The sequence below is a fragment of the Paramisgurnus dabryanus genome, chromosome 1, assembly GCF_030506205.2.
Source record: "Paramisgurnus dabryanus chromosome 1, PD_genome_1.1, whole genome shotgun sequence".
Lineage (NCBI taxonomy): Eukaryota > Metazoa > Chordata > Actinopteri > Cypriniformes > Cobitidae > Paramisgurnus > Paramisgurnus dabryanus.
In genome coordinates, this window is record NC_133337.1 from 19,476,745 (window position 1) to 19,504,399 (window position 27,655).

General features: G+C 38.4%; 1 protein-coding gene across 22 annotated transcripts in view; it reads right to left on the reverse strand.

The window, feature by feature from the left end:
• The window catches only part of plekha5 (pleckstrin homology domain containing, family A member 5), a 135,645-nt gene extending 113,203 nt beyond the window's left edge, over positions 1-22,442 (reverse strand). For 21 of the 22 annotated variants that reach the window (XM_065273461.2, XM_065273442.2, XM_065273462.2 and 18 more), the window contains exons 1-3: positions 22,273-22,432; positions 22,095-22,171; positions 21,502-21,559 (exon numbers count right to left, since the gene is read on the reverse strand). In XM_065273461.2, the coding sequence (XP_065129533.1) occupies positions 21,502-21,559; positions 22,095-22,171; positions 22,273-22,364 (227 nt within the window). In that variant the 5' untranslated portion in view covers positions 22,365-22,432. Of the gene's footprint in view, positions 1-21,501; positions 21,560-22,094; positions 22,172-22,272 lie in introns of all 22 variants that reach the window. The other variant, XM_073813871.1, reaches the window with a different exon arrangement.
• Between the last annotated feature and the right edge of the window lie 5,213 nt (positions 22,443-27,655).

The following is a 27,655-nucleotide window of genomic DNA, read 5'->3' on the forward strand; positions in this document are numbered from 1 at the left end:
TCCAGAAAAACTTCATGTTTTAGTTTGTGACTGTTTTTATTTTATTTTACATATATCATTATCTTTAAGGTATTTCTTTGACTTTTTGATTCAGTTCTATATGTTCTGTTGGTTGTATTTTATCCCAACATTTATCTAGTGTTAAAAAGTGAAACAGGAAGTGCTTCTGGACCAATGTTGTTTACATCTTTTGAAATGGTCTATATGATTTAAGCAAGCAGCTCTCTATATGCCAACACTTAATAACTCCTAACCCATAATCTGTCCATCATTATCCAGTTCCATCAGATTTAAAGTGAATCAAAGACATCTACATTTGTACAATTTTGAGAGATTGATTGGTAATTGCTGGAATCTTCAGTAAATAAATCTAAAGGAGCTGCTTGTATTGTCCTGATATACTCCAGCAACATACTGTACAGAATTAATCGAGAGGTTTCAGAGCCAAGACACACAACTCGATCTGCTGTCTAAGACCTGGAGGACCAGCGGCAGACAGCGTGTGGGAGAACGTGAGAAAAATAAAAAACTATCCAATCTCAGCGTGTAAGAATTCAAAGGGAGTACTCAGCAATGACATTCAGGTACTGCAGGACAAAGACTTCAAAGTTAAATCATGACTGTACCATCTTTACTATAGTATTGTAGTATGGGTCAAACCAATTGCATTTATGCATTTTGTGTTTACATTACTTTTATCCAAAGTGACATTTAAGCAATACATTTAATCAGTATGTGCGAACCCATAACCTTTGCTCTGCTATGCAATGCTACAGGCTCATATGAAGGATAAAACAAAAAAGCTAATGAACACCTCACCGCACTCACATGTCCAGTTGTTTTCATACAGACTTATATATATTACATGCAATGACCTGGGAACCGCTTTAAGCCCAGTTGTGTTTTTTTCATACTAGTGTCGATCGGCTGTAAGCGCTATGCTTTCTCTGTAATAAGCTCCCTAGAGTCGTGCGGTCAGGTGACTTACAGCGGCGCTAAATTTATCTCTGCTCCATTTCTGCCTTAAATTTCACAATTATTTTTGTCACTGTTAGCGCTGATTATGTCGTTTCCTCTCATTTCGCCTGAATTCAGTTAACCGGGACTGGTGTCCAAACTCTTGCCAGGGCTTTGAAGTGAGTAATGAACTTTTCCTGCTAGGTGGCACGCTAATGTTGAGCCTACAAAAACACATATTAGCCAAACAATGACGACATCTAAACTTACACAACAGCTCTGAACGCCTGGCACAACAACAAAACAAACATGTTTAAACTAAACACAACAAGAACTACACAACTTTAACTAACTGTGCAATCAAACAAACTTGAATCAGACTACATGAATGCATATGAGAAAAAGTATTTTGTTACACTGAAGCATGACAGTAACTCAATTATAAACCAGAGACTGAGAGAGAAGGTTCATGTTTTTGACAATATCAATGGCAACAAAACAGCCAGAAAATTCAATCTGACATCACTAGGCGTAAAAATGGGGGCACTTTACCAAAGTAATCCCCAGTTACACACAATCACTGACATAATTCAATGAAAACTGCTATATTTCTTTATCATCACAGCAAAACATTGCAAATGACAGCCAGTCTTGTATTTAACATTTTACCAACACAGGGCTGACAGCTTTAACAGACTGAACTCCAGCCACCAGCAGATTCAATTCTCACCGTGTGAAAGAGCATCAAGTGACAAAGTTTCTGGCCCGGTACCAAACTCACGTCGTCCAGCGGCTCCTGTTCACCGCTCATCCTCTACTCGATCCGCTTTTATCACCTCACACAAAATAGGTTTAGCACGTTACGTAACATCATTAGCCAAAGACGGCCCTGAGCTGAGAATTAGAAGATGATCGTCGCAGGATGTGCTGTCAAACAACAAAATACACACAAACCTGTGAACTTTCATGTAAAAATAAAACCCTTGCAATTTGGAAATTTGCAAAACGCAATGGTTTGTGCCAACTGAATGATCTTAATACTTTAAATTGTACAGTAAATGTTTTTGCTATAGCAGAGAAACTGTCAAAACGGAGAGAGTGATGCTTTTTGTATGCTACATGCATGTTATAACATTTTCAGTTTTTACACAGTGTATACTTCGTTATAATTTTATTTTTATTTTGCAAATTTAAAACATTTTGCAACATTTCTAGGCATACTGCCCACTAGGGCTGTCATGGTTATGAAATTTGGCTGACAGTAATGGTCTAATAAATTGTGATGATTAATTGACTGTTTTATTGCTTTGACAATTAACCGTCTGTTTTTATTAATTTGACAAATCTATTAAATTATTTTGTTTGTTCATGAAATTATTTTTCACAAATTGTTGACATTGGTGTGATAATTGAAATTAAATATTTTGCAAGGTTAAATTGGCAGTAAATATTAATCAGATAACACATATTTAAACATATTAAAATATATTTTTTTAATGAATATATCTTTCAAAAACTAAAAATTCTTCATAAGAAATAAACACAGTTGAGTGTCTGAAAAAAAAGAAAAATGCATTCAAAATAAACTGACTATACCATAAAAGGCCTTAAATAGTAGCCAATCCTACTAAGGTCACATTCCTTACAGATCCTAAAGAATAGCATCCTCCACTTCCCTAAATTCAGAATTGCTGTTTTGGAATTGTATGTTTTACCTGGCAGTTCATACTGCTTATCAAAGTTTTGCAGCATTTATTTGAATGGCTTTGCAATGTATCGCGTTACACTGTCAGTTAAGGAGCGGCATCTCATACGGTCTCGTTAATACCGACACTGCAGCTCCCCTTATGTTTTTTAGAGAGATGTGCAATCATTGCGGTGATCTGAAATCATTGCGATGAGGTCAAACAATCGCGATGAGATGATTATTTAATTATTGTGACAGCCCTACCACCCACCTCTAATCGTATCACATTTCACATATTGTATTATTTAGCAAGTTATCGGATTTTCTTCAATATCATGCAGCCCTACCATCAACTGTAAAGACAAATCCATCCAAACTGCAACTCAAGCAATACATCCAAAGCTACAGCGTTCCAGTCTACTAAAACCTTACACTTGTTTTACAAATACATACGGTTGTCCTATGATTAAATACTATTACACTTTTAAGAGCAACATGGACATTTTAATGTATGAAGTTTTACAAGATGATTACAGAAGCTGGCAGGTGAATTATTAATAGGGGAAAAGAACTGAGTGTGGTGTAAAGAGCAAAGCCTCAAAGGTAGAAAGGAACTGACTGAGATTTTACTCGGCCGTCTTCCTGTGCGACTCTTTGAACACACAAAAACAGATGAGCTGTTTCTTATTATACTGACTAACAAAGCACAAAGCAACCACGCAATTTCAACAAACGCCTCACAAGAGATGTTATGAAGGAATGCAAACATGACAAACTACACTGCGTGTATACGGCTTATTCAGATAGGATATCTCTCGACCACGAATGACTGCAATAACCACGCTAACATCTGCAAAAACCCAGACTTTGTTTGCTTTGCGATAGGATAGAGTGGCCGCTATTGCTGCGAATCTAATAAAAATGTGAGCCCTTATGTAAACAACTCGGGATTACATCATGCAAATTGCCTTTAAATCACTGCCACATATGGTGGGTCTTCAAAGCTGTATCTGTAAAACTGCTTTTGAAAATTAATCACATAAGCGCATACAGTCAGATTCAGATCAGATTAACACACATTTACAAGCCACCAGTGTGGTCTCTCTCTCTCTCTCTCTCTCCTAGTTTAGTATTTGCTGGTGAAGAGAAAAATGCTAATTCATGGCTCGAAATTAACATTTTTAATAGGGGTCCTCCCAAATTTAAAGCCCCCATAAAAAAAATGCACTTTTAAATGTGTTTATAATATCAATAAATGAGTCGCAAGTGTGTGTGCAGAAACATCATGTTATTATACAAATCCATCTATTCTTCTTTGTGTAATCTCCTTTAAACCGCAACAGTCACACAAAACAGGCTGTTGGGGATCTCCTATCAATGTGATGTCACATTAATTACGGCCCACCCATAACCATTCACAGACTCCACCTTACAACCTTCTGCCAGAGAAACATGTCTTGATGTAGTCCAAAGCACATGTGTAAGCATGTGTAAAGTTTCATTGGTCCCTATAATATTAGGGAGCGTTTGTGCGAGTGCAAATGATTTTTGTGGTCCAACCTGTTGTAATTTCTTTTATGAAAGCTGATAGCTGATTTTAGCTGGCCGTTGCTGGTTAAGATGGTGGGTGAGCTGATCTTCCGGCCTGACCAGCTAGACCCAGCTTAAAAAGTGACCAAAACACAGCTAGACCAGCCTGCTACACCAGCAAAACCAGCTAAAACCAAGCTGGGAGACCAGCTAAAACCACCTCACCAGCTTATGTTGGTCTTAGCTGGATTTTTCAGTATGAAAGTGAATATTTTGTAAAGAAATTAAAACAGGACCACACAATAATTTGCACTCACACAAAAGCTCCCTAATATATTTTGAGGTCGTGCCAATTACATTTCAGGAGTGTATGCACCCAAAATGGTCGCAATTTTGAGCCCTGTAATTTAAATCATGACCCCTTTATGCTCTGTGGCACAGCACGGTCGCATTGAAACCAGACCTCTGCAGCAAATCTTTTAGGGTAAATGGTGTTTTGTAGTCCCCGTGTTAATATGCGACGCAGCTACTCCGAGGCCAGAGGAGCGCAGGTCTGATGTGCTTTAATGATACCGGCGGATTGTGTGTGCTGAAATATTTAAGCCAGAGCCATTACTGGGCTTTCAAACACGTGCTTTGATGATGTCCTCTGCTGGACGTGAGGTCATTTCATTGTGCCACTGGAAAAATGAGTCATTTCCTGACAAGATAGAGGGCTTATGGGTATAAGTGGAGTTTTGGGGGCAATTCTAGCAAGATGTGAGATCTGAGAGACCACTGGAAATCCTGCAGGTGAGTAATACCTGCTGTACATCTAACACTACTGAATAAAATTCATTAGATTTACTTCACACAGCTCTGCATGGCATGCATCGAATTTAAGCATAAGCCGGCATACATTTTTCTCAGTTTTATTTGAGATTTTAAGATTAATATCAGCTTGAATTGAACTGCATCCTGACCCAGCACACTATATATATATATGAATTAAAGTTTGCCAAAGTTAGACCCTCCTGCCATTTATCACTTCAGTAAGTTTTTCGTGCACTGACATGACCTCGAATCCCATATCACAGCTGAAGACCTCGCAGACTTCTGCCTATTTGTTTTTCCTACCGCAGTCTGACAGTAATTCATGTAGCCTGCAAGTCGTAATTAAATCAAACAAAAAAGATGTTTCGAGGGTAAATGGGAACCTGGGAAGGCGAGACAGACAGAGGGCCGTGAATGAACTGTAAATCACATCACATGTTATTATAAACATCTTCTCCACCGTCTGCCATCCAGACCGTGATTAAAACAATCATTCAACAAACCTCATTACTCAAGTTTTAAAGAGCGCCCGTGACGCTTCGCACTTCATTAGTCTAGAATCTCGGCCTTTAGCTACAGCACATCACGCGTGTATCATAACAGATACCAGAATCGACATTACAAATGCATTTATTAGAAACCAGTGGATCGTCATCCATCAATGAACAATCCCTAGAGAAGATCATCCTAAAGAGAGTACAGAATGCAAACCACATTTATTCTCTCAACTCACATCCATCTATCAGACCACCTTACCAGCACATCTGCTTCATATTCATACGCAAAACTCCTACGAATGCGTCGCAATACTCGTCGTGTCCGTCAACCAGAGCTGTGGGTTAGTAAATGGTCATCACGTGTGAGACAAACATGGGATTAAATGCTGGATTATCTGCTAGAAGAGATTAATGGCAAAGTGACCACATTTGTCAGGCTTAAGGCTCTGCCATACTTCAGACGCAGATGAATGAAATTCACTTTAAAGGCAGAAAAAAGTTAAAACTCCATTTAAACATCTAAAGTTTCCTTTGTCTCTGGAGGCGGGGTTTATACTGAGTATATAAAAAGTTGCTTTGTGTGTATCCTCCAACATCAGTCATATTACAGTTTGAAACCGTGTTTTGTTTACCTACATGATGGACATTCATCACAATGGTTAATAAATGGTGAATGAAAGGTCGCGAGTGTTTGTACAGATGCTGTACCTGCATCTGTATGCTCAAAAGTATTCATACACCGTTTGAAAAAAAAAAATGTCAAAATATCTACCCCTGGTACTTTTATGTATAAATTTGGTACCAATATGCACCTCTAAGGTACTAATATGAACTATTTACATTCTAAGCTGTATTTTTTGACAACTGGGGACCATTTTAAAAGAGCACCTATTGTCCGATTCACGTTTTTTAAATTAACTTTGGTGTGTAAGTGTGTATTAGTACATGTTAACAATATGCAAAAGGTACAAATCCCAAAGTGAACAAAGGGGCGAGTTATCTTCTCCAATGTAAATCTCTTTTCTTGGACTACAACAAACACACGGATTGTAGTCAACAGTTTCTTCCTGGGATTTATGGTGTAGACAAGACCGACAATATCATAATTCATCCCGCTTCGGACTTACAGCCTGTAAGGTATTCAGGCCAATCACAACGTACAGATTAGCTGGCCAATCAGGGACACAGAGCTTTTCAAAGTTTTTTAACCATAAACCATGCGAACACATTGTATTACACCAAATATACAAAATAACATTGTTTATTAGCAATGAAATAGGTGCACTTTAAACTATTTGTTCCTAACAGTGTAGTTGTTGTATATAACTAATGTCATTGAAAGGGCAACTTAAATTGTGACCGCTATGAAATTGTTTAAAATGATTGATTTTGTTCGAAATGACATCAGGTCAATTCGTTCTTCTACTATGTCTAAAGTATATTAAGGCCTTAGAGGAATTACTGGAGTGGGACGACACCTTTCCTGCGATCAGCCTATCAGCAAAGAGAATAAATGCTTTAAGACGATAGATCGGACGGTCTGTCAACTGCTGGCTGCAGATCAAAACGTCAAGCTAAAGTGGACAATTTTACTCTCTCAGAGTGAATAGTGTGTGTTTTCGTTCAAATATACAACAGGGGCTGGATTTGTTGGATGAGAACGGCAACATTTGCATGCATTTTGAATTCAAAGCATTGCATGCGATGATAGCTCTGGCTCTGAGTGAGGCTCTACGGCATCACATGCTGAAGGGAAAACAATCCCATAAAACTCTGGGTTTGGGCTGCGGTAAATACACTGCACTGTAAAAAAAATTAATTGCTAGTCAATTCAATCTACTATTTTAAGTTTTGTCTTGTGATAAATTGACATAACTTCTAAAATCAATTTGGAATTGTTTAACTTAATTTTTTAAGTTAAAGTAACATTAAAAAATATGTTGATTTGACAAAAATGTTTTTGAGAGCATCACAAAAAATTCCCATTTACCACATTTAGCCATTTGATATTCAGCACAAAAAAGAAATAAATAAAAATAATGCTATTAAATAAAGTAGGGCGACTGATTTGATGCAAACTGTAGTACTTTACTAACATCTACTGTAGTAGGAACTGGCCTGCTGGAGAAATTTATGACTCTTACACGGCTGACCGAATCACACTACACGGCAAAAAGACCCACTGAATGCTAATGGGTCTCCTGTATAAACTGAATGTGTCAGAGTCCACAAAACACTCCAGTTGGCTTCTTCAGCCAATGTCCCATTAGTACAGTACACTGACACCCCAACAGCACCCGCGTGCCAAACGGGAAGTGGTGGGAATTACTAGAAGAGGGGGCTATTTTGAAAACCAAAACAGAAGCTGATGAACGAGCAGTGAAGTGTTCGACGCTAAAGCCGGCCAAAACGCATTTGATGTGCATCAGCTGTTTGCTGCGGGAATCGCATGACTCCACTGTGAGGTCATAAACAAGATCTGCCAAAGAGATCTGCTGTCCTCTGGAAAAGTACATAAAGCTGGATTTCATTTGCCATTGCCATTTATTAGTTTCATGCCAATTCCTCGCTGTCGATACCCTGAGCAGAAACGAGTCTATCAATCCAGATGTCAAATAAAATCTGCCCGCCGAGTAAGATCACTCGAGGGTTAATGAGAGCATCAGGATTAAAATGTTTAAGTTCATGGTGGATTACATCACCAGCTCGACACAACAGTCAATGACCTTAACATTTATGTCACCTGTCTAAATTCACCTTAGTGTGATAGATAGATTAAAAGACATTTTAACCATCTGACTAAATCTGTTCCCTCTAAAAATGCAGACTACGGACCGAGAGTGTTTTTAAAGAGACTAAGACTGAGAGATCAGACTCATTTGGGATTTATTAATCTAGTGCAAAACACAGTGATCGCTCTACAGATCTACAGCTGATCCTCCTGTCCCCGTGGAAACCAGGAGGGCATCCAATCTGTAATGAGAAACCTCAGGTCAGTGCACATGGCCTGGTTGAGCTTCTCGAAAGAGGACAAAGTCAATTTCATCTGTAAATGAACCAACAAGTCTCATGCATTGGGAAATAAAAGTAAGTACACAAAGCGAATGCTAATGTTTTAAAGAGCACCTGTTGTCCGATTCAGGTTTTTATATTAACTTTGGTGTGTATTAGTACATGTTAATGATATGCAAAAGGTACAAACCCCAAAGTAAATGATGAACCGAGTTATCGTCTCCAACGTAAATCTCTTTTCTTGGACTACAACAAACACAGGGATTGTATGCAACAGTTTACTTCCTGGGATTGGTGATGTAGACAAGACCGACATTATCATATTTCCTCCCGCTTTGGACTCACAGCCTGTAAATTAACTGTTAGCAACTGAATCTTTCAAACATGGTAAGGAGCATCACATTTCCGGCCGACGTCAGAGGTATTCAGACCAATCACAACGTAGAGATTAGCAGGCCAATCAGGGACACAGAGCTTTTCAGATCTGTGCGTTTCAGGAAGAAAGTGAAATCGGGAGCTACAAAAATGTAAGGTATGTGGAAAAAAATTTTTTTTAACCAAAAAACACACAAACACATTGTATTATACCAAATACACAAAATAACCTTGTTTTTAGCAATGAAAGAGATGCGGATAAGGGCAGCAAGATATACAGAAATTATTGAAATATGTGCATATCAAAATGGTTTTCAATAGCTGAATGATTTTAACCCTTTATCAAGTTAGGTATAGTCAAAGTTTTAGGTTGATTTAGATAGCAAAAAGATGGGCGAGACTAATGGAACACACACACTAAACATGAATTCAACAATGTGCACGAGTAGATTATAGCGAGCAGTCGCAAGTAGGCGCAAGCAGACGAGGGCCAACGTGAAGCACGCACTATTTGGCTAAAACTCTTCTATGTACGAGTTGAAAACATTTAACTCAAGTAAACAGTTTGCATGACACAAAGTTAAATACCGCAAGTAATCTAGAGCAAGAAACGTAATGGTTTGCATTTGGTGTGTACGTACCATTAGAGAGTGACGCTTCCTTTTTCCCAGACAGAATGTGAAACGTGCATGTCGCTAATATAATTTTACTATTTTTTTGTAAATAATCTGATTAAATTTGATTTTACAAACTTAATTATCATATTGCATATATAGCGAGTTATCTCATAGCATTTTTCTTCAAAATCATGCAGAGGATACGTTGGTTGTCAATTGGGTCTTTTAAATCATTGACCACGTTTACATGCACACCAAAAATGCGATTATTTCCAATAATGCGAGTAAGGTCTTAATCGCAGTAAGATGTTTACATGACTGGAGCTAACCTCTTCACTCCGGTTTACATGCAGTTTTTATTTTCGGATTATTCACACAAAGTTCAATGCAGAGCACAAATGATGAACTCGCATATATGGTCCACTGTTTTAATTTACTTACATTAAATGACAAACACGTTGTTATAGATGTATTTCATTATCCGGTGCCGTGATGAAGATATAAATATGACAGTGCCTGTAAAGGGCGTTCACATGATATAAAAATATAGTTTTAAAAATCGTTTTATATTAAAGATAATAGCAGAGCTCACACAACAACTATAACGATAGCGATTTTGGCACATGATGAACGATAAACCATTGACAGCCAATCAAATCTATTTGAACTTGAAGTGCACGCGCACTTAAAATGCAGCAGAAAGCTCATTCATTGCTGAGGTTTATAACATAAAATTACCTCAGGTATCCAGCGCTGATGCTGTGAAATTTTTCTACCACACTGACTACGCCAAAAGGTATGATATTATTACACAAACTACTACATTCATTCAGTTGAGGACATCTGCTGGTTTCCCGCTGTGTAAATGCAACAAGAACAGCATATGTACATATTCAGTGACATGTAAACAATTGCAAAAAAAGTTTTTATTACAAGAAATATCCAATATTAGGTAATGCCGCGCTCGTTTTATCGAATTAGCATGAAGTTATCATTATGATGTGGTCACTAATATATTTATCATTATAATTATCGTTATAATGTCATTTAAAGGTTTTATACACTGCTGTCGTGTTATTTGAGCTGTTTCTGAATGAAGGCAGACTGCTGACAGCGAGTCGTGTTGGCAGAGTTCATGTAAAACTTCCTAATGTCAAGATTAAAACGAATTTGTGCTTAAGGTGCGTGACTAAAACACACGTGCACTTAATTAGTGCGGTATAAATGCGATTAAAGCGTTTACATGGACGCATACTGCGATTATAAACGGCGTACGCCACCTCTTTTAATGCGACTTTACTTATTGCGATTATGAGCTTAATCGCATTATTTTTATCGAATTATTGCGTTTACATGAGGTAAAGTATAATCGCAGTATTGACAAAATCCCATTATAATCGCATTATTAGGGTGCATGTAAACGCGGTCAATGTCTGCCGATATCACATCCACTGTTTGTATCACTTGATTACATGTATTGCTCTCTACAGATCCATGGCTGGTGTTCAGAAACAGGGTTTTAGTGTTCATTGTGAAGGGAAGTTAATATTAAATTTTCTTCCTTTAAAGAGGCAGCTGGCAGCCATTACGACGGCTACATGAAAGAAGTGCCGAAAATAAATGCGACATGAATAAATATTGTTCAAAAACATCAGCGCTTATCGTGGGAGCCCCTGCTCTTCACTTTAGGACAGGAAACGCATTATTACGATTCAGCGTGCACCACTTCTTGGATCAGACTTATCTTGGGAGTGGCAGTAAATTACGCCAGACCACAACCCAAGTGAGACAGCTGTTTCGAAAAGGATCACTTAAAGCACTCAGAATTCACATGTAAGACACGCACAAAACCAGAGAACAGAAAACAGAAAAGAGTGATGAAGATGTTTTATGGTTCACCGGGTTTCACAAATGAAAATCCTGTCAGTATTTACTCTTTTACTCAACTGTGGAAGACAGAAGACTTAAAAAGTTTTAGAAATATGATTACATAACAAATACATAATTTAAATTTTTGTTCATTTAAAAACAAAACATCGAGTCAGCTTTGACATTACTGACACCAAAAGTTATTTCTTGCATTTTGTGACCGGTGTGACACGCTACAGTATATTTGAAGGTAAACTAACAGGTGCACTTTACAAGGAAAGTGAAGCCCACAAACCCTTTCATGCAAAGAAAAGCACGCAATGCCCATGTTAATGTGATACTATGATGATAATAATAATAATAATAATAACTATCGTCATAAAAGCCTGCTATCGGCCATATGTCTGTTGAAGGTCAATACACGATAGTATCATCTATCGGCACAACCCTACGTTGGTCATACTTTTACAATAATGAACTGTATGACATGTCTTCATACAGTATTTGCTTCAAGTTACTGCAACAAAGGCATTCTTGTGAGGACACGCTCGATGAAAACTAAAGGAAACTGGTTTAACACAGAGAAAAATGTTTACCTGACCAACCAGATTTTTTGTTATATTGCAGCACTTTCTTGCACCTCTGTGCTCATTTCTGATCAAGCAAACAGAGTAAAATGCATACTGTTGGTCTCAGCAGCGGGACCATCGACTGAATCTACAGTCAGGTCACCCAAGGTCAGCTTCTTCTCTCCGGTTCAATCTCGAGAGACCGCTGACGATACAACCGGGGACGAGGATTAATGCGATACATTTGTTTGGCTTCGGCTCGAAAAGAAAATTAAAACCATCAGGCGCAAATTAATAAAGCTTTTGGAAGTCAATTAGATTAATGATGTTGCTGTTGGTCGGGTTCGACCTTTTCACACCTTCCTGTTAGAAACGGTTAAAGAGAAAGAGTCATATGGATAACCTCTGAATGCTTAACTCCTCATCTGGACTGTAAATCGAGCCTGTTAGACCAAATAAAGCCTCTGGGTGATGAACCGCTACACAATTAAATGATGTAATTGGATGTCTTATGCACTGTACACTTCTAGAGGTTTATTTACAAATTAATAATAAAATGCCATAAGACATAAATATGTGGTAAAAATTCTGTTTGGAAAGCAAGGAGAAACCAGAAGGACTGTTCATAATATTGTGGGATTATATGACTACAGATGTTAGACAGCAAACTAAATGTATAAATTTTTTTATAATATCTAAAAATATATTAATTATATATTTTATAGAGATTTTACTCACATATTGTTAATGCCATGTCATTAAATATTTTGTAAATAAACATTAAATGTTTTGGTAATATTAAATGCACATATAAACAGTAAAAAAAACATTATACAGGCACTAAAAGCTGGGTTACTTTCAACTCAGCGTTGGGTCAAAAAAGAACGAACACAACCAGCTAGGTTGTAATTTAACTTATATTTTAGGGGTGCAACAGATCACAAAACTCACGGTTCAGATCAAATTATGGTTTTTGAGGCACGGATCGGATCATTTTTCGGATCAGCAAAAAAAAAAGTATGGGAAAAATCTAATAACAAATCAAGAAATTACAAACATTTATAAAAAAGAACAAAGTTGCACATTATGTAAGGTCTAAAATCATTAGGTACAGAAATCAATTGAATAATAACACTGCATTTGTGGTATTAATTTAATTATTATATTATAAATTAATTATTATTTTTTAAAGCTTCAGAAGTGATTTTCTCTTTGTCATAAGTTGTTTGATTAACATTAATGAGACCGACTTAAGTAGGTCAATTGAGCTTACTGCCTCTAAGACCAAATATGCACAGACTGGATCTCTCTCTCCGTTTGTAATTTGCCCTGTGTCTGTGTGTGTGCACGCGTTTAAGTGGACTCAGTAGTGCACACACACAGACACAGGGCAAATTACAAACGGCGCAGCATAAACATTCTCCCACATAAAAACGTTATGTTGTTTTTATTGCTCTGTTAGCCAAATGCATTTTAATACACTACAGTATGAGAGAGAGTAGCGCAACTCTCTGAAGTTTACACATCACAGTTCTGATCTTTGAAGGATGATACATATGACTCGAGCTGGACCAGACACATTCAACCGCACGTGCGTTTGTGCGTAAAGTAAACTGCTCACTTTAGCGCCTTTTTGCAGTTAAACGGTTTAAAATCACTTGAAATGTTAACATTTGCAAACCTTTGAAACCCTTACAAATTATAAACGTTCCCTATTTAAATTTGCGTATAAATCCGCAAATCATATGCGAGCCAATTGATGGGTCAAATATACACATTTTCTAGGTTAATTTAATCAAATGGTTGGGTTTCTCTTTTTTGACCAAACTCTGGTTTCCTAAAAAAAAAGCATTTTTCATAGACACTTGTCTATGTTTTTAGGTGTTATTTTATTAGACATTTTCAGATCCATTTTTTTAAAGCCAAAAACCACTAGTAAAGATTGAGTTCCATGAAGATATTTGGTACATTTCCTACAGTAAATATATCAAAAATGAATATCATTACTAATATGTCTTGTTAAAGGGACACTCCACTTTTTTTTTGAAAATATGCTCATTTTCCAGCTCCCCTAAAGTTGATTTGATTTTTACCGTTTTGGAATCCATTAAGCTGATCTCCGGGTCTGGCACCACTTTTAGCATAGCTTAGCATAATCCATTGAATCTGATTGGACCATTAGCATCACGCTAAAAAATAACCAGAGTTTCAATATTTTTCCTATTTAAAACTTGACACTTCTGCAGTTACATTGTGTACTAAGACCAACAGAGAATTAAAAGTTGTGATTTTCTAGGAAGATACGGCTAGGAACCATACTCTCATTCTGGCGTAATAATCAAGGACTTAGTTGCCATAACATGGCTGCAGAAGGCGCAATGATATTACACAGTGCCCGAAAATTATTAATAATGTAAAATAGTTTGCTCTAGTTTTAATTTAGAAGTAACAAATTGAAATCCTGAATTGCTTGAGTATAAGAGTAGCTGTTTTAAATTCTTCTCAGTCGCTGCTCAAAGATAAAGCATCAGACATCACATCTGAACCAGCAGCAGGTGTGAAAGCACCCTTATCACAGCACAATGACAACAAAATGAGAAAGTCATGACAGAATGGCTCAGTGAAGAGACAAGATGTGAAAGGTCTCATCTCCCAAAACCCAAACGTGGCCTGCAGGCCTCCATCACCAGAGATTCTCTGCTTAAACTGCATCTGCGCTAACCTTATATTATAACCCAGACACACACATGAACACAAACTTAACAGACAATTATATTAAAGTACACAACAATTCACTGACAATATTTTAAAGAGACAAACAAGGAGAGATCACTAGTAAGGCATTTCTGCCATTGCATTGTATAGAAGTGTCGGCTCTGCCTTATTAAATGTCATTTTAACTATACAACCCTTACATAACAGTCTAGACACTTGTGACCAACTAATTTAACCAACATCTAAAGCAGACTCTACAGCCGAAAAGAAATCGACAAACTCACGGCAAACTCAAGAGTTGAATAAAATAAATACAACCTTTGTATTTACTCAACCAACATACAAAACTTTCATTCACGAGGGTTTGGTTTGATAAAAAGCAGCAGTTGTTTGATGTGTATTTGCTTATTGAGGTAATCTGATCTGGTCTGGCAGCAATGCCATCGAAAAAACCTTAAGCAAACATGAGACAAGGAGTGGCGGTAAGCATAATATCAAATTAATAATTGGCCTAACTGAGGAAAGAGAGGAACTACCACCACCCAAAAAAATGACGCAGTGGTCATAACAGGCAGAGAAGTAAATCTATAAGCTCAAGGGCCTCCTGTTGTTACCTGCATGGGGAAAAACTAAGTTTCGGTGTTCGAGCCGCACGGCGGGAATCACAGAAGAGATGAAACACTGCTGCAGGACAGACCGCATACAGCGAGCAAACGCTGGGCTCAATCCTCCACATCTACAGTTCATCAAACCATGAAGCCTTAACGCTCAAGGTGCTTCAACAAAGAAAAAGATGGCAGTCGCCACCGGCAAAACGATAACGCTGGGCGCATGAGACAACTCTGAGACTCATCGCTATGGGTTTGTGAGATCTCTGGTGCCTAATGAGGATAAGAAAAGTAGCGTCTCCGCTGACGACCTGTTATAATCTCAACGAACGTTTGGCCCGGTTCGTTACCTAAATAAAAAGAGACCCTTATCCTGAGTCTTTACTAAGCTTTTACCCAGGTAAATATAAGCTGCTAACACAAGAAAACATCAGCAGACATCTCTGTGATGTCTGCAGAGAGCATCTGCATGCTGACTATGCATTAACAAACTATCCGTCATCTCCCAAGCTGCCATCTAACCGTTCATTTAGTTGCCCACTCACACAAATCACACAAACCCAATATTAAATGTCTAACAGCTGAGCTCCTCCCACAGACATCTGAGCCAATGCTGTCATTAAACTGAATGTGATATCCAACAGTGGTTTTGTTTCAAATCCACAGTAAGCCCAAATCAACGTCTTTCAAAGGCTCATAAGATGTTTTTTACGCATTTCGGTTATGTCTAATAAATGTGGTTGGGAAAAATTGTCAATTACAGAGTGGTGTTATAAAGCAAGGGCGTGTGGTTTGAAACACCTAAAATGACTTTGTGTTTTTACATGATCATAAAACAACAAGTACTTTGATGCCGTTTCCTGTTTTCTACTCGATTCGCACGAAGAGAAAAGAGTTGTCGAAAACCAGCTTGTGTGTCAAAATAATGGATGGGTGAGGTGGTCATCTGCCTTTTCGCACCCTTTCTCCTCGGCCTATGGCTGTCAGACAAGTGAGCGAGCGAGCAGGAGACAGAGAGAGAGAGAGAGAGAGAGAGAGAGAGACAGAGAGACAGAGAGAGACAGAGAGAGACAGAGAGAGAGAGAGAGACAGAGAGAGACAGAGAGACAGAGAGAGACAGAGAGACAGAGAGACAGAGAGACAGAGAGAGAGAGACAGAGAGAGAGAGAGAGAGAGAGAGAGAGAGAGAGAGAGAGAGAGAGACGGGGAGGGAATAATTCAACAGTCACAGGAAGCATTAGGAAGCTTTTCATCAGTGTGGACCCACTCCACCCATCCGTCGACCCACTTAACTGTCCTAAAACCACGTCTCACATGACTAATGCTGTGGAAATCAGCTCAATGTAAATATGTGGGGACAATCGCAGACATTTTACACAGCAGTGTTTTAACAAATGCGAAGGTAAAACACCTGTAAATTAATTTGTTTAAACGGATATATACACACACATCCATACATGCACTCAGGCTTTTCACTTTGTTATACATCCCAGTGAACGTATGCGAATGGTGCAATATATCAAAATGATTTGCAATGACAATGATTTTACCAACATATAGTCCAAGTTTTAGGTTGATGCAGAGAGACTGGAGAGACAAAGGGAGTGATGCTTTCATTTCCCAAAGAAAAAGTGAACAGTATGTTACTTCATTTGATATATACAAAGCATTATCATATTGCATGTATATACTGAGTCATCACGCATTGCATTTTTCTGAAATATCATGCAGCCCTAAATGTACCCTTGAAATAAATAAGCATAATGCTCATGCACAATAACAGGGCTATTGCTTACCGTAGGCGATCTGAAGCCTGACGGTATTTGTTTATTGTTTACAGTAACAGTAAGGTTATTGTTATAAAAGCCGTGATTTCATGACTGAAGTAGCAGGGCTTTATCACGGATGTTTTTCTATAGACTGTCTGCACGCTGAAAACTTCTCTGTGAAGATGCATGCTTGAAATTACACCAATTTACAGCATATCACTGCTGAAAAAACATTACCAATATAAAAAACAACTTCACTAATCGACTAGTTGACCATCCCAAACCAATTCCTAACATCTACACTCATGCAAACGCACACCAAAACCATCAGCACAGCGTGAAGACGTGAAGCTGGAAAATCAAGCGAACTATCAGAAAGAGCGCGTCACACCGTGATGTGACCTTTGCAACTTTCTCCTCTTTTCAAATCCGGCCACATCGCTGCATTCATTCTCCATTCCAGTCTGAACTGCCCCAGAAATGAAAACAGCCTGAGATTGCATCTCTAAAACCAGTGCACTTAAATAACAACTGGTAAAAGGTTAGTCCATACAGTGGCAATCTGCACAGAAAAGCACACAGTGCATCTAATACTTGGTGAAATCATGACTTGAGTGGGTTTATTTTACTGCATTCCCCCTTAATATGCAACACAAGGGACGAATAAGACAAGGGAAGAAAAACACACGACCCGCCTCTGCAGTGCCGCCCAATCGGAGACGGAAACTAATGACCAACATGAGCGGTTTCACGGGCTGTTTATTTTGCAACATTCCCAAGATGCTACAACAGCTGCCAAGCAAAGCCAAAACAGAGGAGATCTTCTTGTCATGCAACGGCTTTTAAACTGTTGCAAAGATTGGAGGAAGTTTACTTTCTGCACACAGGTCAAACATTTGTGATTCAGTCTGTGAAATCTTTTTTGTTTTTTGTGATTAACCATTTTCATTCTACATAACTGTAAAGAACATTCTGTGAAAATATAATCTTGATATCTTTAATATTGACCGAGTAAAGATCAGAAATCGATGTAAAATCAAACCTTAATGCTCCTAATCTCATTATTAAGCCATTTTCACATAGAGATTACGGAAAATCCACAGAAAATTAGTCTGGGATTTGTCCGGGATCGTTTGATTTTTGGTTCATTCACACAGCCAATGATTTTCCACAATCTGTGCCTCCACTCACACACATACCGTTAAGACGTATTTTTTTCCACAGCATCTGAAGTTTGCCAATTATCCGTGATTTCTCTATCGAGAAACCACGCGCATGCATGTTAGTTTATAGATCATAAGGAGCATGTGATACTTCTGGTTGCGATGACACGCATGTCCTCACTACGGCACCCCCCCTTACGGCATAGTTTCTGCCTCTTGTTCACACAGAATGCTTTCCGTGAATGTTACGGCAATGTTACTAGGTCCTCTTTATGGGAGCGATCCCAGAACATTTACGGGATGTGTTTGTGCCAATTTTACAAAACTTTCTGGGTGAAAAGTGCTGTGTTAATGTGGTTTTAGATGATGAGACCTTAACCTGGATTTCACAGACAGGGTCACATTTAACTCCACTGTTCGTTTCTTTGTTTTAACCGTTTACGCAATAGTTAAAAATCACAGCGTTAAATCACAACGATGGGGTTCTTCAGAAAAAGATAAACTGATTTTAAACAATAAACTGCATGTTAAGACCAAACTAGATTACACAATACATTATATTACAGTAAAATTACGCAATGTTTTCTGTAAAGCACAATTCACGTTATGAAAAGCACTGCCAAAATAAGATTTAATTGAATTTATAAACGTGACAAATAAAACATTCAAAATAATCTGTACTATTTCAAAATCTTACAAGTATTTAGTAAAATATTTGCTGAATTCTCTTTATTCCACACTGAATATAAAAAATATTCTTGAACCAAACCCACAGAAATTCCACTGTTGCACCATCTGAGACCTTAAGTGTCGCAACCGAGCTGCACAGCGGCTACAACACTGCCTGCGTTTCAGCTTCCTCTTGCTATTCCTCGATGACAGAGAGAAAACATCCCCGTATAATGCAGCGTTATGGACGCACACATGAAGTTATTTTGAACAACGGGCCTGTGGATCAAACGCCACCAGTCACTTACTTCTTCTGAGTGTTGGCCTTTCTGAGCAAGACCCTTTGAGATTTGGTGCCAGTGTAATAAATGACCCCATATCAGTCTTAATCTCGAGCTCTCCGCCATCTGCCGCTGCGGTAAAATGAGCTAGACCACTTCCCCCAATGCCATTGGTCACTGTATGTTCAGGCTGATCAATTCCTCACATTGGCATTTACATCTGAAATGAATAATTCGGGCTGGTCTTGAATGTTCAGGTTTAATCCGCAATCAGAGATGAAATTGGGCTCGGGGCCTCCAGGTATCAACAGTGCAGCAGTAAAACAGTCCGGGGAATCTTTGTTCACGGTGGGCAAGCACAGTACGGTAATCCAAAGAGAGATGAATGAGTGACCATTCAAGCAAAAAATGATGCAGATAACCCAGTACTTGGATTTGTCCGACACCAAAACTTGCGTTAGATCACTGGAGGGCATCGGGAGATGGGCTGGCGTATCCCAAGCGCGTTCATCTGAGTAAAGCGGGCAGTGATGCAAGGTCCACACGCCTCAGTGCTGATCCACGGGCCTTAGGTTTGCCTTCCCAATCTGTGGTTGAGGATGAAGTGGGAGGCACTCAAAGAGTTGGGCTGTCAATCGTGACGTGATGAGACGAGTTTTAACTCAAACACTTGAAGGTCTCAGTGGTCAGTCCAAAACCATGAAGTTCAGCCCTGAACTGGGCTGGGAACAAAAATTGTGAAACAACCATAGGCGTACGATCATGCCTTAAACACAATAGAAGGCGATTTAACTGATATAAAGCAGAATAAACACAGACTTTTCAGTGCACTTGTCAATATTCTTGCTAAACACAGACTTTAGGCAGCGAGGAAGGGTCATAAAACATTTCGCTTGCTAGGACATCGTAAATATCAAGTCAAACCTTTTAACTGGCGACAGGCTTTCTGCAAACCTCGTCCTGAAATTTGGATTGGCCTACACACCTTATAATAATTTCTCCTTCTGGACACTTTAAAAGCACAGCGGGTTTATCCAAATCTCTTCAAATACCAGTGTCGGTTTTCTCATAGCCACACATCTATTCATTAGACTTCAGTTGATTTGATACCACAGACTGCCTCGAAGTCACCAAACATAAAAACAATAAGAAAACCTGCTTTGTTTTAAAATTTGATGACTTGCTTCCGTGAAATACAACCATGAATTTATCCAAAGTACAATATTGTGTGATACTGTGATGTTCACACCTTCACATGAGAAATGCAGTCAATCAAACAAATTTCATGTAAATGATGAAGAAACTGTGGAGTCAACATTAAAGAGAAAAAGTTCACCCAAATATAACACTTCTGTCATCATGTACTCACCTTGTATGACCCATTAGATTTAAACTTGTATATCTTCCATTCCACCATGGAACACAAAACTAAATGTTAAGCAAATTGTTAGGGTATACAAAGTCTAGTCCATTTTTACGTGTACACGGGGGTCAGCGTACAGTGATGCCACTTTCGTCATTAGAAGAGTTCACGCCGGATTTTTGAATCCCCACTCACATTGTACGGATAGGTCGCGCATGGGCCTACATGAAAATGTATTATGTAGCCCGAGAATGCATTGCATTTTGTCTCAATTCGCATGCGTCAAATAAACTACACTTTGAAAAGGCTATGCGTTTGACCCTGCGCGTACAAAAAACAGACTATACCCGGGGCTTCAGTCAACATTTACTTTAATTTCCCCTTTTGAGTTCCACATAAAGATACCACACGCAACATTGAATAAATAAACCACAACAGAGTATTAATTTTTGGGTGAACTAACCCTGTAAGCCAATAGATATGTGAAAATTAAAAACCATTTTAAAATACTAGACATTTTATACCCGAAGCCAATGCTGGTCCAAATAACAGTACAAAACCCCCAAATTCTCCATACGATTTGCATTTCAATTAACTCCAGCAAAAAGACTTTTCACTCCAACAAACCAAAGCTGGGCAAACAGATGTGTTCACCCAGACACTCCCAAACAACAAGTCGAATATGCAGTACACTGAAAATAGGGGTTAATATGATTCACGCAGTGGAAACCAACAAGCTGAGCCTGTTCAACCAACTCGGCTCTGAATCACACGCGCCTGTCAAGCTATCCGTCACCCTAACGGTAATTACTTTCTTGTATTTTTAAACGAGAGGGAAAGGAGTAGTGTATGTGTTCGGCGTGCGAGAGGAAGCTTTTCTGGAAACGCTATGGCATGTGTGTGCATTTGTGTGTGTCTGAGGGGGCGGCATGCCGAAATCACTGCTGCTGTCAAACAAGCACAGGAGAAAGAAATCTCTTTGCACCGACAGCCATCGTCCAACTCACTTAATAAAGCACCGTGCGCCTTCAAACGTATATCCTTCTTCCCATCCTGTGGGTAAATCTGAAAAAGAAAGAGAAGGAAAAATGAGGCTTGCATGCAAAAGCATCGCTGGTTGCAGCACATACCCATGATCTGCAGTGCTTTTCGGTGCCCACAAGCCCTGCTGTGTTCCCATGCTTGCATATCAACACGTCAATTCAACACATTACATCTGGGATGACAAAGCGTTGGCAAATTTAGATTAGGATTAAGTTTTAGCCATTCAAAGCTTGTGAATTTAAACAAATAGGGTCATTTTAAATGACAAAACATGCAGCATTACACATTTCACTACAGCTGTCTGACGTAATTAAAATGACAGCTGTCAACTCGACGCCACGCGGATCGTGCGTTTTGCCCAAAATGCGACTGAACAAATGCAACTTTGTGTCAAATATTGCGCGTCCAGGTGTGCATGCATGCAACGCAAACGCGCTGACATTGTGTCCGCTGCGCTGTCACAAACGCAGCACAGATTGCACGAACTGCATTTCGTGGTGCATTTCCACGCCTCTGTCCAAATCATACTAAACAAATAAATGAAATGCAATTGTACCGGGAGTTTTTCTGTGTCCCGTAATGACGGCTTCTCCCGTTACTGGATGCAACCAGGTCGTGCTCTTCGCTTCTTCACTGTTGGGTAAGAAAGAAAAGGGAGAGAGGAGGTGAAAAACACGCGACGAGAGCCACGCGTGTCGAACCCACACCCGACTTTCCCTCGCGCGGATATTTACTTGATGAAGAAGACGCGTCCGTCCCGGGTCACGCCGTAACTCCATGAGGAAGGCAGGCGACATAGCCACTCCGGGTTTAGATCCGCCGCCATGTCTGAGCACTGAGCAGCGGCGCTCGAGCTGCGCGCCTCCGTACCGATCGCGCGCACACGCTATTTCTTAGCAACGGTGTCCAGGGCACGGGCGGGAGGAGCGCGAGAGGCTCCCGAGGGCGGGGGCAAGCACGGACGGATCACGTGACGACTTTTTAGCATTAAGGCGTGGACTGTTGTTCAAAAGTCACAAAAACTGAGATTTGTTTTTGTTTTTGTGTAATAATATTAACATAGAAATTATGTGAACGTTTTGGGATTTTGTTCAACAGCTGTACAACACAGAAAATGTATAACAAAAAATTGCAAAGATATAAAAGGCACTTTGCAATGTTTACAAATAATGTAAACATTTTCATTATTGGTAGATTTTTTTATGTTTGTTTGTTTGTTGCTAGAATAAGACACATGATTTAACATTAAATAGTTTTGGGATGATTTCCCGCAGTGTGATAACCTCATAAAGTCAATTTCAAACCTAACTTAATTCCCATTTTTATTATACATCAACTTATCAGTATTTTTATTATACGTCAATTTATCGGTATTAAATCATACTGTGAATTTCTGATGTGTTTTTATTCATACTCATATCTTTTGTTATTGTGTATTGTTTATTCGTAGTATTTTCCCTGTTTATCCTTACAAAAATTAGAAATGGTATTGCAGTATAATCATTATGTTATTTTGTTGTATTAACATGTGTAAAATCACGTTTTCACTACAAAACCCACTGTTAAACAATGGTTACTGTAGCAAACTATGGTTACCATAAAAACCATGGTAAATTTCCATAGCTACACTTACAAAAAATGAATCATGGTTTTGCCAATGTTAATCAATACATTAAAATCGTGGTTAACTTTCGTAAGGGTTTACATTTTGTAACTACATTTAAATTGAATAGCACCAATAATTTGTCTCACTGCAGGATGATAAACTTTTGACTGATTAAAAGACGATCAAAAACTAAACTTAAAATTTTGACCGTTTTCAACTCAAGTTAAAATGTGTTACATAAACGACGTTCTGCTTGTGTTGCTCAAGGGAATCATGACATCATGGTTTTGACTCTCTTGAAATTTCCAGAAATAATATGGATATTAATAGACACATTTCTGTGTAGACGTGTAGGTCAGTGTGTGACTGCTGGTAAAGATATTACTGTCTTAAGAACCTTTACACTGCTTACTAAAAATACACGCTATTGTTTCTGAATGCTGTGTTCCTGTACCCAAATTAGCAAAGCAAAAGTGTGTGGGTTCGATCCAAAGGATCACACATACTGATAAAATGTATATCTTGTATTGCACTGTAAATCACTTTGGATAAAATGCATAAATGTAAATGTACACTGCCCCTTTAATGAGTAAGCTGCATATTTGTTATATACAAAATTTATATCTCAAAAAATGCATACCCTAGCTGTAAAGTTTTATTGTGGAATTGGCTTGTATTAAAGTGTGCATTCAGCTCTCTCATTACTGGAAAAAGTTATGTTGACTTATCCTTATTTTACAGATCTCTCTGTCACTTGTTCCTCTTGTACACTGGAGACATTGAGTCATTTTTAGCAGCACAAAAGATCATAAACCCAGGAAACACACATACTGTTAAAAAAATGTGTAAAACACAGTAAGTCGCTTTGAAATAAACATGTCTTCCAAATGCATAAATGTAAATTTAAATGTAGGTTTAAAGTATAAATTATATCAAGCTCTAAAACAAAATAAAAATTGAAATAAATATTGGTGGTGGGTAAACAAATCTCACTCTTTACTGTCTGTTTACTATTTGTTTATTCAACACGTCCCAGTTTCATATTCACACATTCACACAGTCCTAAATAATGTGATAAACTCCCGCAGTGTCGTGTGTGTTAGGCAGGAATATAAATATATTACCTTTGAATGTTCCTTTATCAGGTTAATCTTCACTTAGGAGTCCAATATAAGGAGCGTGGCTCAATTAGTTATTTGCTTAACCAAATTCTCTAGTCTCTGACCCTGACCTGAACTCATAAGAAACATGTGACCTTATACAATACCAGCACCCTCCTCTCTGAACCAGCTACAAATCTAATCTACCCAGTTAGTAATCCAGTCTATCTAAGGGTTTTAAATCAACAGATTAGTGCTGGTGTCTACAGTAAAGTGCTAGTGATTAAATACTCTGTGTGCTTCCTCATGCATAACTCACCATCATGATGCTAAAGTGTTGAGAGGGCGTTGATATGTAAATGCATGGTCTATAGGAACAGGTTTCATCATTCACTCTCTCTAAGTCTGATCACTTAGAAAAATAATTTAAACAAATGGATCACTTGCTAGGGGACATATAACGAAAATCTGACTTTTCCATGTTTAAGTGCTATAATTGGGTCCCCAGTACTTCCATCGACCTAGAAAATGTGAAAAAGATCAACCCAGTAACTTCAATTTGGTAAACCATTCTCTGCAAGCATGTGAAAAAATAGCTCATTGAAATTTGGCTCCCCCTGTGATGTCAGAAGGGGATAATACCGCCCCTTAATCTGCACTATCCAACCACAACACTACCCTTTAGTGCAGAGATCAGCTCATTTGCATTTTAAAGGACACACCCAAAAACGGCACATTTTTGCTCACAACCACAAAGTGGCAATTTTACATATAATAATAAATTATCTATATGGTATTTTGAGCTTGAACTTTACATATGTACTCTGTGGACACCAAAGATTTATTTGACATCTTAAAAAAAGTCTTGTAAAATGTCCCCTTTAAAAAAATGTAATGTAAAAATAGATATAGTTAAAAATATTACTACAATGTGTATCACTAGGTTTATTATTAGGGTTTGGGGTTTGTTTGAGTCTGAGCATCAGTAACATTGATTTCTTAGCACCACTACCAAGCAAACATTAGTTACTGCCGAAAACAAGTGCTCTTTATTACTAAAGTTAAAGTTTCCTGTAAAAGAGCATAGAGATAAGCAGACATGAGCAGAAAACTAAACACCTTGCCTGCGAGTGTAGCACACACATAATTAGTCACAGCTCGGCGGGCACACGGAGAAGAGTCAGGGTCACCCGGCTTGAAGCGTATTCCTTAGCGGGTCGCTCTAAGCCCGCCGCATCCTCCCCGACCCGTCAAAGCTACTCAAGATTTTCATCAAACTTCCAAATGTTCCCCGGGTCTTCTGTTCCCACAGTTATTAAATGGGCTACGAGTCCTTCTCATAATGAATATTGATGAGGTTTCTTGGTACTGAAGCTTGTCTGAGGTGAGCTTCAATCCTCTAATGCATCACTTTTTGAGATGGTTGCAGTTTTAGCTTGGCCTGGTATCCACCTTTACAGTTGCGTTTCGTTTTAAATCCATATGGGAAGACGTCAGCGTTTATTGCAATTGAAGCACTTATTAACGCTAGAGATGAATGAATAACATACTGAATAAGATAAGGTATCTACTACTGCTTTATGGTTAAGTATGTGTGGTTGGACTTTTTGGACATACTGCATCTCTGCCAGGTTTTCATTGTCATGTGACCTGTATGTCCTTTGATGAGTATATCTGTTAAAGTCAGAGAGAAAGATGTTCACCAGCTACGACTGTACTGGATCCATTTTCCCTGCTAAAAGCTCATTTATCGTCTGCTTGTTTCTGAACCCCTGCTGGTTTTCCACTGAGCTCCAGACATGTCAGATTTATAACAGAGACCAGTTCACTAAAGCTTTATAACTGATGGCGCTCGTGTTTAAGACACTGCGGCACTTGTTGATGTCATTGTGTGAAATGTTCACTGAGTTTGTCTGGGAACTTCAACCTCTCTGGAAACACACAGATATCTGAAATGAGTAACACCTGTCAGCTGGGCTCTTATCATGTCTGTTTCTATCTCCTCTGGGTATCTCCTTTAAATATTTCTGAGCTCTAAAGTTGTTTTGCTGTGTCACAAACACAAGTTAACATTTGCCTCACGTTAAACGCTTCGTTAATGCTAATAGTTACAGTCAGGGGATTAAATAAACCAAGTTTGGTGCATTAATCATCCTGCATCATTTATTTTATTAGAACAACATGCACTGATGATGGCTCATGAAAAAAATAAAACAAAGGGGTTTATTTAAAATTACCAGCCTGATCTCACCTGTTTTTGCCACTGTGATGCTGGGGCTGTGGGCAGGGTTAGGGTGGGGTCTCATTATTGATTTTTCTAATGATAATCTTACATTTTTGTACAATTCACTTTGTACAAATTTATAAGAATTAGCCGACTCGTAAAATAGCAATGAAGACCAGTGAGATCAGGCTGGTACATTTGAGGATGTGGAAATCAGATCATTTCCCAGGGCATAGATTTGACATGCTGTTCAAGATGGTTTTTTTGTTTTTAAGAGAGTAGCAAGGTTATTCTAGGTACCTGGTTAGATATCATTAGATCAAGTCAGGTTACCGTCTGTCTGTCTGCAGGGTAAGAGAAACAACGGCTTTGTAGTTAAATACCACAGTCAATTACTTTAATGGATTTTGTCAGTGAACAACAAAGAAGTTTAACAAAACAAATGAGTAAACAAAGACTCTGCCAAATGAATATATTCATTCAAATGAATACAAAACAAAGACAATAGATGCTACATTTCAAGATGGGTAAATATAAATGTTTACACACATAAGCAAACTTCTAGCTGTCTGTATAGGAAATTTTAATACCGATTCACAATCATTAAAGATTTTCAGGTAAGACTTTTGTATACGTGCAATCCTCAACCATACAGAAAGTTTTTTTTGCCACATGTCAAACTGTGTGCTGCTTCAAGTGATTAGTCTCTCCTGTTGGTCTCTAATATTATTTTAATAAAATATTCAAGGCTGTTTGCTGTTAGACAAGTTACACACAATTTGCACGAAGAGTTTACCGAGCTGTTTACAAACTTTATCAAGGACTCCACAGCCCTGGAAAACAAACAGCATTGGAATACCCAGTAATGTTTACTTTCTGAAGTCTGATTCGTTTTTTTTTGTTTTTTTAAATGAGTATTTGTTTATATATGCTAAAATGATGTGGCAGGTTCAACAAACGCTCATTTAATCAAAAACATTCAGTCTCCTCTTTACTTCATGTTGTGATTCTGGGATATTCAGACAGATCAGAGTCGCTACAGATATTTGGATGTTACATCTGCAAAGATTTTGAAGGGATACATGATTTATTCATGTCAAAATATACATGCACGGTGTCTCAAAGTCTTATTTAACATTAGGATCTGGACATTTTTTTATTTTCCTTTCAAACGTTTATGCAAGAAG